Source organism: Physella acuta, unplaced genomic scaffold (genome assembly GCF_028476545.2).
Source record: "Physella acuta isolate Inbredline_101_S28 unplaced genomic scaffold, ASM2847654v3 ptg002191l, whole genome shotgun sequence".
Taxonomy (NCBI): Eukaryota; Metazoa; Mollusca; class Gastropoda; family Physidae; genus Physella; species Physella acuta.
Window position 1 is genome coordinate 134102 of NW_026733692.1, and position 14884 is coordinate 148985.

At 34.7% G+C, this 14884-nt stretch overlaps 1 protein-coding gene across 1 annotated transcript in view; it reads right to left on the bottom strand.

Moving 5' to 3' along the window:
• LOC131932517 (guanylate cyclase soluble subunit beta-2) overlaps positions 1 to 7927 on the bottom strand; it is a 38006-nt gene extending 30079 nt beyond the window's left edge. The window contains exons 1-2 of the mRNA XM_059289437.1: positions 7799 to 7927; positions 488 to 561 (exon numbers count right to left, since the gene is read on the bottom strand). Of these exons, the coding sequence (XP_059145420.1) occupies positions 488 to 561; positions 7799 to 7801 (77 nt within the window). The 5' untranslated portion in view covers positions 7802 to 7927. The remainder of the gene's footprint in view (positions 1 to 487; positions 562 to 7798) is intronic.
• Positions 7928 to 14884: the final 6957 nt, after the last annotated feature.

Below are 14884 nucleotides of genomic sequence, written 5' to 3' on the forward strand. Positions count from 1 at the left end.
CTAGACTCCCCCCTCCCCCCCCCCCCCCCAAGGCTTACCACTCCTCGCCTCCAAATTCTTAACGATCCACTTAGGTGTGTCACGTCATTTACGGACCCACCCCAATATCCAAGAATTCTGGAGTCAGTGAGTCTTCACAGCGGTAAGTCAAGAAGTCAGGCGTCAGTAAGTCTTAACTAGGCCAAGTCAAGAAATCAGGAGTCAGAGCGTCTTAACAGCTGTAAGTCAAAAAGTCAGGCGTCAGTAAGTCTTTACTAACGTAAGTCAAGACGTTAGGCGTCAGTAAGTCTTTACTAAGCCAAGTCAAGAAGTCAGGAGTCAGAGCGTCTTAACAACTGTAAGTCAAGAATTCAGAAGTCAGTAATTCTTAAAAGCGTCCAGTTAGGAAGTCAGGCGTCAGAATTTCCCTTTGATAACCCTGTCAAGTCAGTGATTCTAGTTAATACAAATTGTAATAAATCAGGTAGGTAAACAAACAAATACTTACAGTATAATTTCCCACGCCTCGTTTCCAAATTTAGTTTGTACCAGTTCCCGAATGACACAGTGGATCTGCCCGTACTGTAAACATACAAAAAAAAAACAACACTGACCACGTGGTATTGTTAAACAGATACCAGTCATTACACACAAACCCCTACCTAGATATGCACAAAACAGTGTTACTCTCAAACTAGTCCATACTATTAAGCACATATCAAACAACATACAAAACGACTAGGCCATAATGTTGACATTACATCTCTCTTTACATGCATGAGATATTCATTAAAACACATATAATGGTTACACACATACTGTTTAACTGATATGTCATTAATTGCTACACACATACTTGGCTATACACTAAAGCACGTTATATGTTACTAAATTACATTTGGCCTGATATAATGTGCCTCTATGTCTTAATTAACCGCCTCGAGAGTTCACTAATTAATTAACTTCTAGAGCTCTATTATACAAATATTTATAGTCAATACGTTTTCCTCAACATCTTTATGAATACTAAAAGATTGCACAACTAAAAGCTAGTCGTTAAAACTTGTTAAAAAGTATGCTAAGTTAATGAATAAACAGTTCAAAAGAAGTGTTGCCTTGTCCTTTAGACCAGTTTTCAGTAAAAAAAATGTTTCGAATACGTTGTACAGATTTTGATTTCCTTCTAATTAATAGACTGTTGATTGAGTTCCGGTGAAGTGTGAAAAGAAAGTTAAAAAATGAAATCCGGAACGTTATTTAAAAAAAAATTCTTTTCAGCCTCTTTTAACAAAACACATTCGAAAAATTGATCGTTCAATTAAAATTTCCATCTTTTAAAGCGATGCTCAATTTATAAATAAGCTACAGGGCTTTGTTTTAAGTTTAAACACAACAATTTAATATGACACATCAAAATATTAACTATAGTTTATTGAAAAAGAAAACCGGTGGGTGAAGGAGGGGCGGAAGGGGGGGGGGGGGCAAATCTAAAATTACTATAGGAATAAAAATGTATATTATATATTAAATTTGTTTCTTAAAAGTTAAATTATTAACAATTTAAAAATAGTTGAGCTGACAAAAAATATGCAAACGTCTTTGAAAACATATAACCGAAATAAAGGTTAAGCTATATAACATGTGTAAACTAATTGAAGTTTTCTGCTAATACGGCTGAATCACTTCGGAAATCCGTTTGAATTTAATGTTAGATTAATTTAACATCAAAGAAAGCAAGGGACATAACTACAGGGAGGCAGTATTTTTCTCGACAGAACGATACATTTTTTGTGTTGGCTCTCGGCTTAGTGGCTGCAGTGTCTGGAATGGGTTCTGTGAATAAATATTTTCGTTTCTGTTTGTGTTGCTGATTTCAAACAGACAAAAAAAAAGAATATAAAAAAGAAATAATGTTGGAAGTATTTTGATTAAATTTTTACATGGGAGTTTAATCTTAAAGACATCAATGACTAAGATTCAAATTGTGTATACATCGTAGGGAGAAATTGGTAAATAATTTAAAAACACCCTAGCTGGGAGTATTAATACTGTAAACATTTGTATTTACTTTTCAAATAATCATAAATTTAAGCGAGTTTGCCATATTAAAATTAATCTCTCACAATAACCCCATAAAACTATAACTTTAAAAAACAAAAATTAATATTTACTTTTGGGAAATTTTGTTTTGAATTTCTTTTTTTTTTTGGTTATTGTTCACAGTTACTGAATTACCTATGTGTTCTCTAGATCACTGGCACGGTACTCCTCTTAAATTAACAACGTCTAGTAAAGATTAGAGTAATTTCTATGAATTATTTGTCATTACACCGAGATATTGTTTGCTTGGGACAAATATTGTTTTGTTTCTTTTGGTACTTCTATTACTTCGTTTATTTAGGGTTTTGCATGCATATTTGTTTAAGATATTTTTGCTTTATTAAATTGTGTTCATCCTTCTTTTCTTTTATTGATTTTTAAAAATTGTGTTGTGATTGTGCGTTCCTTCTAGCTATTTTTTAATTGTTTGACATAAGCACTATGTCCAGCAGCCTTTAATTTCCCTAACTTGAATAAGCCACCCATCAGTACTAAGTGGACTCAGGTAAGTCCTAAATACTCAAGTTACAACCGGGATTTGAAATCGAGACATTCAGGTAGTCAGCTGAGAGCACTACAACCCGACCAGGACGGTACACAATTATTTATGTGTTGTATTTTTGTCAAGTAATTATCAGGTAACTGATTTCAACATAATGGTAGTGTCGTTCTAGTTTTGAAGGACTGAGTAGATTTAACTAATGTTAGTACATTATACTGACAGCATTGAGGTATGTTTTCTAGCTTACCGGTGTCAGATATTGTCACATAAATGGATCATTTCTAAAATTAAAGATGTTTAATTACCGGTAGTAAATAAAATACAAATATAAACTGCTGTAGTCAACTTTATCCCTAACCCAACCCCAAATTAAAGTCCTACTATAGCCCTAAACCTAATTTATTTAACATAGCACAGTGGTTCTTAACCTAAGTTCGGTCAAACCCCAGGGGTTCGGTGAGTCAGGCTTAGGGTTCGGTGTAGGGCAAAACACAAACCCGACTCAAATGATTCAAGATCGGATTTTATTATTGTGTACAATTAAACTATAAAGACGGTTTCGGTGTATGCGCATCTGAAACTGGTGGGGTTCGGTACCTCCAAATAGGTTAAGAGACTAACATATATACATGCTATTTCAAAACTACTAACACAATGACACAGATATTTTCAGACGAGTCTATTAAGTGACACTGGTAAAACAGATACAAACTGAGACAACCATTTTCACTTGTTAATGTTTCAAAATCTAAAAACAGACTGAAGTCTTCAACTTGTTTTGGTAGTAATGTTACCCCCGGGCATACGAGAAGCTAACACGAGCGAGAACATGTCTGGTTGGACAAGGTCAAGGCCAGTTAGGCAATACGAGCAGTCATTAGGGGTTTCAATATTTGATTAGGATGACCGGATGTTGGCTAATTAGTGTCCACTTACAATGATTAATTAATGTTATACTGGGTGTAATCTTACTAGCGTGTAAAAGTTGTTGCTCATGGTTGAGAATACTCCAGTTATAACATAAATATATTTTAGCTTTTGTACCGAATAATCAACTTAATATACTGAATGGCCGATGTTTCTTGAAGACAGATATCTTGTTATTTTGATGTATTGTTACACTTTTTCCATAAAACGGGCGAAAATAAACAGTCAATATATATATACTGAATTGAACCCGGAATCGAACTCGAAACTTTTGGATTAGCAAAACCTGTCATACTATTTCACACTAGCAAAACCTGATGCGTTTAAATCTTTTGAGACATATTCCCATATAATTACACATTTACTTCATTTTTTTTTCCTCTAAAAAAGTGTCAAATCTACATTCTAATAGATAATTCTTTATTACCTTAAACCCTAAAACCGGTACAGAGTGATAATAAATACATCTATTCCACAATAACCCTTAAACAACCCATTTTTCGATGAGAACTTTAATCTTATTTAAAAAAACATTTCGACCTAGTAAACCACATCCTTTTGAACCCTGAAAGTGCATTAAATATATTACAAATATTAAGCATCCATTTTAAAGTAATGTATTTCTGGTGCAATGCCATTCGTACTGTAATAACGTATTATATTCTCCACATCGGTAACATTTGAAAATACACTTTGCACTTAAAACCTATTATCAGTGGCGTCATTCAAACATACATTTGCATATGTACTTTGCCATTGTGCATTATAAAGCTAAATGCTAAAAAAAAAACGCGTTAGATTGATGACGGTATCTGCAAACTGGCAATTCGATCTAGAAATCCAATGCAGGAAAAATCTGGCCATCATATCCGCGAGTACCGGCTCAGACACCCCAGGATCAAAGTGCCATTAGCTAGTATCGAACAGTTGCGTGTCGCGACATCTACATCCCATAAATTGTCGTGTGCCAACGCTTACACTCCTTGTCTACCCCTGCTCGCCATTATAAAAACACGTTCGCGATAAATTTCCTCTATTTTGTGATACTTTTACTGTCAGATATAAGCGTGGATGTAAGTATAGGATACTTTGTGGAGTGATGAATACATCGACGGGTAATGCATTTCTTGTCTGGAGTTTAAACCTGCTCTAGCGTTCGATGTTTTGATTTTTTGTTTTGATATTGAGGAGACGGAGTCTGTATGGCGAACACTTGAGAAATTATGGCCGTAGCGTTGAAGAATAAAACCGTTTAGAATATCGTCCATTGTTTGTGGAGGTTCGTAAAGAAAAACGGGCATGAATTGTAAGGGATTATTTTTTTTAAAGATGCGTCTGCATTTTTATTTCTTGATGATGGTGCAGTTTTCTCCAAGAATAAAACAAAACAAAACAAAAATATGTATACAAACAAATAAACAAAAAATAAATAAACATCGCTTTTTTGTTTTAAAATCACAATTGTCTGCCTTAATAGAGTCTAGACAAAAAGCTGAACTTGAGATTTGATAAATCGAATTTGAACACTCTACCAGTAAACAAAAGCATTTGTTGTTTATAATAATGGCAAGCCATTTTAATAGTTTTACTAGGTAATTGCCTGAAGTTAATTTTTTTGTATGTTTGTTATCCTAGCATATCCTAGCATATTCATGAAGACGCCTTGACATAAAGTTCTAAGACTTTAAGTAAAAAAAAAAACTGCACAGAAACAAAAGCTTTTCCCACCCCGCATATTTTCTATTTAAAAACCTAATGAAAAAAAAAAAAACAACTCTCTGAATTTCTAACAGTTGTAACGGCAACTTTTTGTCTGATGTTTTCGTTCAACACTTTTTAAATTCAAATCTCATTTACATTTGTTTGCGGAATAAACAATAACGACAAATCTGGAATCACACTTTAAAATGTTGGCATCAAACTACACCCCGCCCTTTAAAACAGCAGACAGTACTGAATCTATACAATAGACCCCAAGGACAGCCTTCAAACCTCCATATTTACAACGTCATTATCACGTGTTTCCCGTCTGATTTATCCATTTGCCCTCCACGTTAAGAACAAGAGCAGAATGGCGATGAAATGGACCAGAATATCGTGGACTGGAACCACGAGGCAGCGAGTGGACCATAGTTTTACAGGCGAATCAATCAAACAGGAAATTAAGAAACTTGTCTACAATCTGATATTACTGCATAATGCGTGCATACAAAAACAAACCCCAATCCAGGCAAAAAAAAAGGAAAACAAAATTAAATCAACCAGCCACACAGCTAAAAAATCCACCATTGTTGACTTCTGGGCTCTACATTTTCCTACTTAAGCCCCTGTTTCCTCCTCTATGGCGTCTACTATAATCTACGAAAACAGAGTTATCGCTCTTGCATTTCCCTTGTATGATGTCACCGACAATGCATCATAGAATTTTTTTTTATCTCCATTTTATTTTGTTGGTGGAGTCTCGTGTCATGATTCCATCTTAGTTTTTAACGTTATGGTTTCTAGACAAAAGTAATGGAAGAAAATAATACATGTTTTTGAGAGATCTCTTGTTCTATCGGTGAATAGCTCTTAAACATGTCAGTCAGTTTACTTATCCAGTAATCATCAGTTACTGCACGTATACGTACAGAGGTGAAGAGAGAAGTGAACATTGATTTATTTTCTAATCGGCTGCCGTGAAATAATGTATACTGCGGAGGGACGGCGTGGTCGAACGGTAGGGCTTACGACTGCTAGCCCGAAAGTCTCAAACTCGGATCCCGTGCTCGAGTCTGTAGGAAGGCCCTGAGTCCACAGTTCCATTGTGTATCTTCATGTCAAAGTAATTAAGATGGTTAGGCATAGCGCTGACCAAACTATCCAACTGTATGCCGAGGTCTGTGAAACAGATTAACTCTACTTTATCTGCTCCATCTGTCTTGGCCACGAACGGGATGATGAATGGATATGTTGTTTTTTTTATAAACTAATTAACTTAGATTTGTTTGACTAAGTTAGTTATACAAATGTGTCTTTGGTTAAAAAATATAATGACCTTATTTTGATCATATTCAGACCTTCATATTCACACATAGTCAAGACACTACTGATTTTAATAACCATGCTAAGTATAACTAACTAAGTTAGTTATACAAATGTGTCTTTAGTTAAAAAATATAATGACCTTATTTTGACCATATTCAGACCTTCATATTCACACATAGTCAAGACACTACTGATTTTAATAACCACGCTTCTAACTAAAACATGTTATATGTTCGTTATTTAATTTTTAAAAAAAAAGATGAAAAGGAAGGAAAAAAAATGTAACCATACATCATTTTTGTGCTAAATCTATCAGAATTTTTTTTATCTCATTCTGGCGGTATCTAGAAAACATTTGTCTCAAACGGAAGAAGTGACTTCACAAGTCAGGATGACTGATGACTTCGGTAACTTCAATACCTCACGGTTGGGTCTGGTTGTTAGAATAACATTTCCGCTAAACTTCCTGTAAAATGTGGGCGTAGCCTGTTTATTAGTTAGGAATTATTAATTGTGTTTTTCACCCGTTTTGCTCATGATAAATTGCGTCGGACTGTTTTATTTTTTTTTAAATTCGACAACGAGGACAAAAGTAAAAACGTCTTTGATATTTTTTTTTCTATGTGGGTTTTGTATCATTAACCTGACAACCGATTACGACCTTAGTCTTAAAACTTGTCATTGCTTAAGGATAGACACCACAGATAGATTTTTGTTTTAATTTAACATGTTTCAGTGTGTTTAATAGAACAATGTGTTAATAGTTGTAAACCCATAGGCAAAAAATAATTTATATACTCCAAACAGCAGTACTGGTTGCCATGTTATATTTAAACATATACGACTTATTAACCTTCTTTATGTTCAAGTAATAAATTACTAGATAAAACCTACGTACCACATTAATATACCAGTAATAATTTAACATTCACATTCTAATTACAACATTAATGTACCAGTAATAATTTAATATAATATTCACAATGTACTTACCACATTAATACACCAGTAATAATTTAACATTCACAACCTACTTACCAAAATAATACACCAGTAATAATTTAACATTCACAACATACATATCATATTAATTCACCGCTTGTTATTTAACATTCACAGCTTACATACAACATTAATATACCAGTAATAATTTAATATTCACAACCTACTTAGCCTATTAATATACCAGTTATAACTTAATATTCACAGCCTACTTACCCCATTAATATACAAGTAGTAATTTAATATTCACAACCACCTTACCATGTTTATCTGCAGGTATGTGAAGTTTTCTACCCAGTGTGTGTGTCAGACATGTTAGCACCTGGTCAGTTGTTGGTCAGTCACCAGCTAATCCCTCATGTATGTCAGTGATCGATACTTGAGAGCCGATCAACAGACTGTGACATTCTCGCTGATCAGTCGACGTATCGTGTCCGCTTCACTGGTTCCAGTCGCGATTTCTGGGGGAGAATATGGTTAAATATGTACAATCTATACTTTAATAAAATAATAATGTGAATATATATAAGTGTTCATATTGAGTTATTATAATACTTTAAACAGGATTTGTGTTAAAATATAATATATTCGCCCATAATAATACCCATATATTCATTCATACTTGAATGATACTTACTTTAAAAATAAAATGTATTTAAATCTTTTTTTTTAAAATAAAAATTAACAAATGCAATAAAAAATGTAAAAAAAAAAACCAACAAAAACCAAACGAAAATCTGTTTTTCTTTATTAAAGAATAATTTCTTATTTTACATTTAACATGATAAAACGGAACCAGGGAACCAAAAGTAGTGTCAGTGTTTCTTTCAGACTTTTTTCTCCGGGAGTGGAGGGGGAGGAACAACAACTAATATTTCCGGGGGCTACGGGCGGACTGGTTAAAAGTATTTTCTTAAAATATTTTCAATTTGAATTTTTATTTCGTTCAGAGGGAGGGGAATTGGGAATCTGTTAACGGGCGCCTCCCCCACTTTTGCCCGCCGAAGAGAAGTCTGAAAGAAACACAGTTAATGTTGGCGAAAATATAATAATTATTTTTTTAAATGTTAATGTCACACCTCACAACTGTACTATGTGCTTAAGAAAAAACAAAAAAACCAGTAATTGCTTGCAATATGTTGACTCAAACCTTTCGGCGCTAGAACTTGTAAACACCATTCGTTAACACCAGCTCAACTAATCGATCAAGTGATTGATACTACCTAGTCATCGCCTCATGTGCATTAGGATACAGTGATCATTTAATCGATTTTAAACGAGAATATAAGATTTCACAGTCGGTGCACCTTTATAAATGGGCCTTTATTGTTTACTAGATCAGGCTTCACGTTTTAAATGGGACAGATAAACAAACTAATCGTTGCTCTGATTTAAGAAAGTGAGTAAAATTGTCATGAACATATTTAAAATGACTGACTTATTTGAGTAGTAAAAGTTGATAGCCTTTTAGAGTTTATTTAACAATGTCGCAACAGATGTGCCGTGGGTAGAGGCAGAGTTGGTAAGGTACAGTTGCTTAAGAGCTATAGGTTCTAAACATTATATGCATCTAACTCGTCTAGAAAGTTATAAGAACACATTTTTTTTTCTAGCTTTTATACACTCAAATGTTATAAATTTTGATTTTAATTCGCAATGACTAAATAATTATGTTTCATATATATATATATATATATATATATATATATATATATATATATATATATATATATATATATATATATATATGCACATAGTTTCTAGAAGTTTCATCTTTTGATCAAACTTGAGCAATTTCCTGTCCTGATTTGATTTCCTGGTTAGCTGGTGATTGACACGGCAGGGGCTATCTGCTGCTGATGAGAGGCCCAGAAATTAGGAATAATGGTCTTTGAATGAGACGTGTGGCCGTTTTTTGATGGATTAAATCTGCGAGGGTTTTATATCACGGAGAAAATACAAGGGAGTCTTAAAGATGGGGTGGGGAGAGATTTGAGAGTGATAGAGAAAGTTTTGGGAGATTGGCAGATTAGAGGTAGAGAGACGTTTAGATTAAGGGAATGAAAGTATATGAGTGATAGACGTATTCGTAATAATTATTCGACGGAGGTGTAACTTACGCGGGTTGGGAACTCATAGCCGGGTTTGTTGGGTGGGGTGTGGAGATCTTGAGGTGTAGAGTTTTTGAGGTGTGGTAGTGTGGTGGTGTGGAGGTGTGGTGGTATTGAGGTATGGAGGTGTCGAGACTCGAGAGTGGTCTTAGCACCAATCTTTAATATTTCTTATACGACGTGTTAAATCTACAGATCTACCGCTCTCACGAAAAAACAAGTCTATTACTAAAACAAATAATTATTAATGGACTCAGCGGTTACTATTTTTCGTGGTGTTTGAACATTTTTAAAATCTAGTGCGTTGTTATTAAAATTAACAAAAAAAAACCATGACTGATTTTTGATGGACTCTACTTAAAATTAGATGTACTTGGTGAACTGGTATTTTCTGTAACTTAACACGATTTTTTTTTAAAAAAGCAAAACAAGTCGTTTGTTTACTTTTTATCACAGAAAGTGACAAAAATAATGGCTGAACTAGGTGAGGTGGTTTACTTTTTAATTTTTGTTTTAAATTTTATCGGCAAAGTTTTGCGAACACATTTCTAAGAAGAGGGGGTTTTCAAAAGATGGATCACGGAGTTCCTGTACAGCCAATCAATGTTTGTGTTACGAAATGAACTTCAAATATACTTGATGACAATAAATAGTAGTGTAGGCTAGAATTAAAAAAAAAATATCATTTCATAATTTGCGGATTTGCAACTTTTATAACATTGATTCTAAAAGTAATATTTGCTTTATTAATTTTCAGGCTTAATTTTTTTTAAATAATTGTTTTTGATGGCTTTGATGGAGGAATCTAAAAAAACAACAACAACAACACGTTTTTTCATCCAAGTGAACAACAGCGTTCGAACCGAACATATCAAACTTCTTTGTGAGTACGTTTCCCCAGTGTGCAAAGCACCTTTTTCCTATATACACAATACTGATGTAATAAAATTAAGAACAGAGTTTCTACCAGGCATCTCTTCGGGGGGGGGGGGGCGCTATGTCCCCCCCCCTAAAAAAATTCTACCGCCCTCACCCCCCCCCCCCCCCCCCGAACGAAATAAAATTTATATAATTTTATATAAAATATGTACTTTAAACAGTTTTTCTTCCAGACTTTTTTTCTCCGGGGGGGGGGGGGGGCACTTGAAATTTTCCGGGGGGGGGGGGGGGGAGGTAGACTTTCTTCGGGGGGGGGGACTGTTAAAAGTATATATATATATATATATATACATATATTTTCTATATACATTTCATTTCATAAAGTTACGAAAATTTCGGCAAAAAATTCATTCCCTTATACCACACCACTGCGACCTTTCACCCCGTCAAGAGCACAATGCATACGATCAGAGCCGTCCCTCCAACAACAGCCAACACAATTCAGCTAATTGAAATCTGTTCAACGCGTTGAACGGCTCCGTAATTGTAGGATCCTTTCTGTGCACACGGTCAATACATTCCTACTTCCGGGGTAATAAAATGTCTCTTAACTCGAGGGGCGGTGGGCCAGTGGGGGGGGGGGGGGGCAGTCATCCATTGATTGTTGCAACACTCGATTCTGGTGAATGGGGGTGGGGGTGGAATTCGCGTCAGGGGTAGAAGGGGTGAAATATACTTTCATTCAATTGTGTGTTTGTGAAAGAGCTAGTTTCGCAAGACAGAATTCAATCAAATTATTTTTTAATGGTGTTCATTTGATTGGATTTTCTTATAAAAGTCTCAAAGCGCAAGTCAATGAAATACACATGTGGATAAAAACGCTGTAATTACTTAATTAAAACAAATAAATAATTAATTAAATGGTTAGGAATTAGTCAAATGAAAATAATTTATGGCAATGATTAAAAATAAATGTTGGGAATTTCTAAAAACAAATTAAATCTGTGGGATATTATATAACGAATAATAGTGGTAAGGAATGTTCAACAACATTAACATAACAGAATGTACAATGAATCTTATCCCAACCCTATTCACACCAATGCAACCCACCCCCCCCCCCTTTCACATACCCATACCACCCCCACTATAACACATAGCAATATCACCCTATCTGTGGTATCTTGCTCATACATACCACCCCATCCCCTCTATAACACACAGCAATACCACACCACCCCTGCTCTAACAATCAGCAATACCACAACCTATGCAGCTTAAAATCTCATGTGTCACAAAAATTATTATCTCAAGCTTCGAAAAGTAAAATAAGTAAATGTTCCATCTCACGTTTAAGTTTAGTATTGTATTCATCAGTCTCTTATTTTCAACTCATGTAATGTCCTTAAACCGACTCCGCTTCTGACGCCCACATCGCTAGGGAACTAACGCCCACTTACAAACTGTATATATTCTTTGTTACCTAACAGCACCTCTCCCCGGGTCACCGGGTCACCGTGACCCACGTCACCGAGTGTTTGCAGCAACCATCTCAGACACAAATCTAGATTTGATTTACTTAAGGCGCCATCCGTTGACCTTATTCCCTGTGGTGACGTCTCTGACCTTCAGGCAGTTGGTGACGTTAATTTAGCCGGACAGTTCCAGCAGAGAGTGCCTCTCACAAGAACACATGTTTGGTAAGGCGGGGGTGCAAAGTCAATGATGATTTGTGAGTACAACATGACTGCTGCTAGGCTATTCAATACAGTACTTCGTGAATTAACACCGTACTGACATAAAACTTTAACCTAATTCTTAGAAAACTTACAGTTCCAAATGATATTTTTATGACTTTTAGAACATTTAGAGGGCCCCCATTGGAAATGTGAGGCCCTAGACTTAGTATGTTTGATATCAAAGCACTACATTTTACAGACAGTGGTACGGTGTGGTCGAACGCTAGAGCTAATGAATACTGTTAACGAAGGTCTAGAGTTCGGGTCCCAGGCTAGAGACTACAGGATGTCCCATACCCACACTTCTCTGACAAGTATGCTGGGGAAAGTAGCGGCGGCAGGAGATAGTAAACACCACACCATCCCTTAATATAACAAGATCAGTTATACAGGTGAACTCTACTACCTCTGCGCCATGTATCGTGTTTTTTTTTACATTAAAGGCGATGGAATAGTAAATATTCTACACATATCATTATTTCCAATTTTTTAAACCTTCCGCGGGGTAGTACTTTCACATTTATTTATGCTACGAAAATTCGTGTACTGTTAAAATCATAACAAAACACAAAAAAATATTATAAACAGATTAAAAATAATTTAAAATTGTTGAATAACTCAATGTGGCATTCCCACAGAAAAACAAAAATTAAAATAATATATTGATCCAGGCTAGAACAAACGAAGTGTTAAAAAATATGCGCGGAAAATTTTAAAATCTAATTTACACAAAAGGCTGTCTCGATAGGATAAATTCTTAAAAGCTTGTCTGGCTTACTTCAATGCTTATATCATACAGTTCTACTTTCTCTGAATGTTCTATTTTTTTATTTTACCACAAAGGGAAAGTTATTAGTTTAGAACAGGGGTCGGCAACCTGCGGCTCGCGAGCCGCATGCGGCTCTTTTGATGTCAAGGTGCGGCTCTCGAGTTCATACACAATGATTAATAATTATATTATTTCATTTTCTAAACTCATAAAAATATTGTACTGTGAAGATAAACAACTTTAAATAGGATTTAAAAAACTCATCAGAGAACAGTGAAAATAGGTGAGGTAGAAAGTAAATGGACTGCTGACTGCCGCGTTGGCACCAGGCCCGACCCCACAGCCGCGCTGTAACCAGCCTCGTGGCAACAATTCCATGTTTGCCACTGCTGAAGTGTCGACCTTTTCGAATATCGTTAAATGGGGATTGTTATTTTATTCAGTATGCATCCCTCTACCGAAGTATTTTAGTTATTAGTATCTTACGGTGGAGCCAGGTACTGGACTGTGGGGAACGAGTAGGGTGGAAGATAAGCACTGTGAGAACCGAAGGACAGAGGCGACGGATTCAGTTATCAAACCTATATCTAAGCCAGTTAGTTGAGGGCTGCTTGGCTATGGGAGACACCTCCTGAGCCAGTAGTGTCCGTAAAGAAAGAAAAAACAAATCATTGGCTTCTAAAGTGGATTGGGATTGTCCTATAGTTATATTATTTGATAACTAACTTACTCATTGCACAGCTAGCTAAAACACTTTTTTGTGCGAAACATGTTTTTCTGTGAATCAATATTAGTTCAAATTTAACGGTATTTATTTCAAATAAACAATTACATATATTTACTTAATTCTAATCAAATACCAGTATATTGGAAAAATAATGTTAGTGGCTCTTAAAAAACTGGGAAATTTTGTAAATTGTAACTTTTGTCTCTTTCGTCTCAAAAGGTTGCTGAGCCCTGTTTTAGAACATCGAGGTAAAGAACTAAAATAATGGCTTTGTGTACATCATTAGTTAACGAGGGTACTGTATAGACTTTTATACTGAGTTCAATGAAAATGAGGAATGAGATAAAGCGAAATAAAACTAATGACATGGTAATGACATGAATAATACAAAATAATAATAGATTTTAACAATCATCAAATACACGGAGCTGATCTTGATTTAACGAATCATTCATATAATAAAATATTAGGTTTGATCAAAACATTACATTTCAAAGATGTATTTTACCGGTTAGGTTTTACAAATAATAGACAAAGGAGTTTCGTACATTATCCAATCAGAATTTTACACGATTCCATTATAAGACAATCGATTCTATTAAAATATTGGACAAAGTCTTTATTTACAATATGTCAGATCTAATAGTAACCAACTAATATAAATGGTCAGATGATAGGCCTTACGACTGCCAACAAGAAAGTTCCAAGTTCGTACCCCGCTCGAAATTTAAGGAACTGTCTGATTCTACCCAGCTCTGATGGGAACCTAACTCACGTTATGGAAGCTAAGGAGCTAGGCTAGGTATAATATTGTCCACGAAATCCAAGCGTATGCAGAGGTCATTGAAACAGTTTACCTTTGTGTCTTTGGCACGAAAGGAAAATAAAATATTGTTCACACACACACACATACACGCACACATATACACACACAGATATATATATATATATATATATATATATATATATATATATATATATATATATATATATATATATATATATGTGTGTATATATATATATGTATATATATATATATATATATATATATATATATATATATATATATATATATATATATATATATATATATATATATATATATATATATATATATAAAGA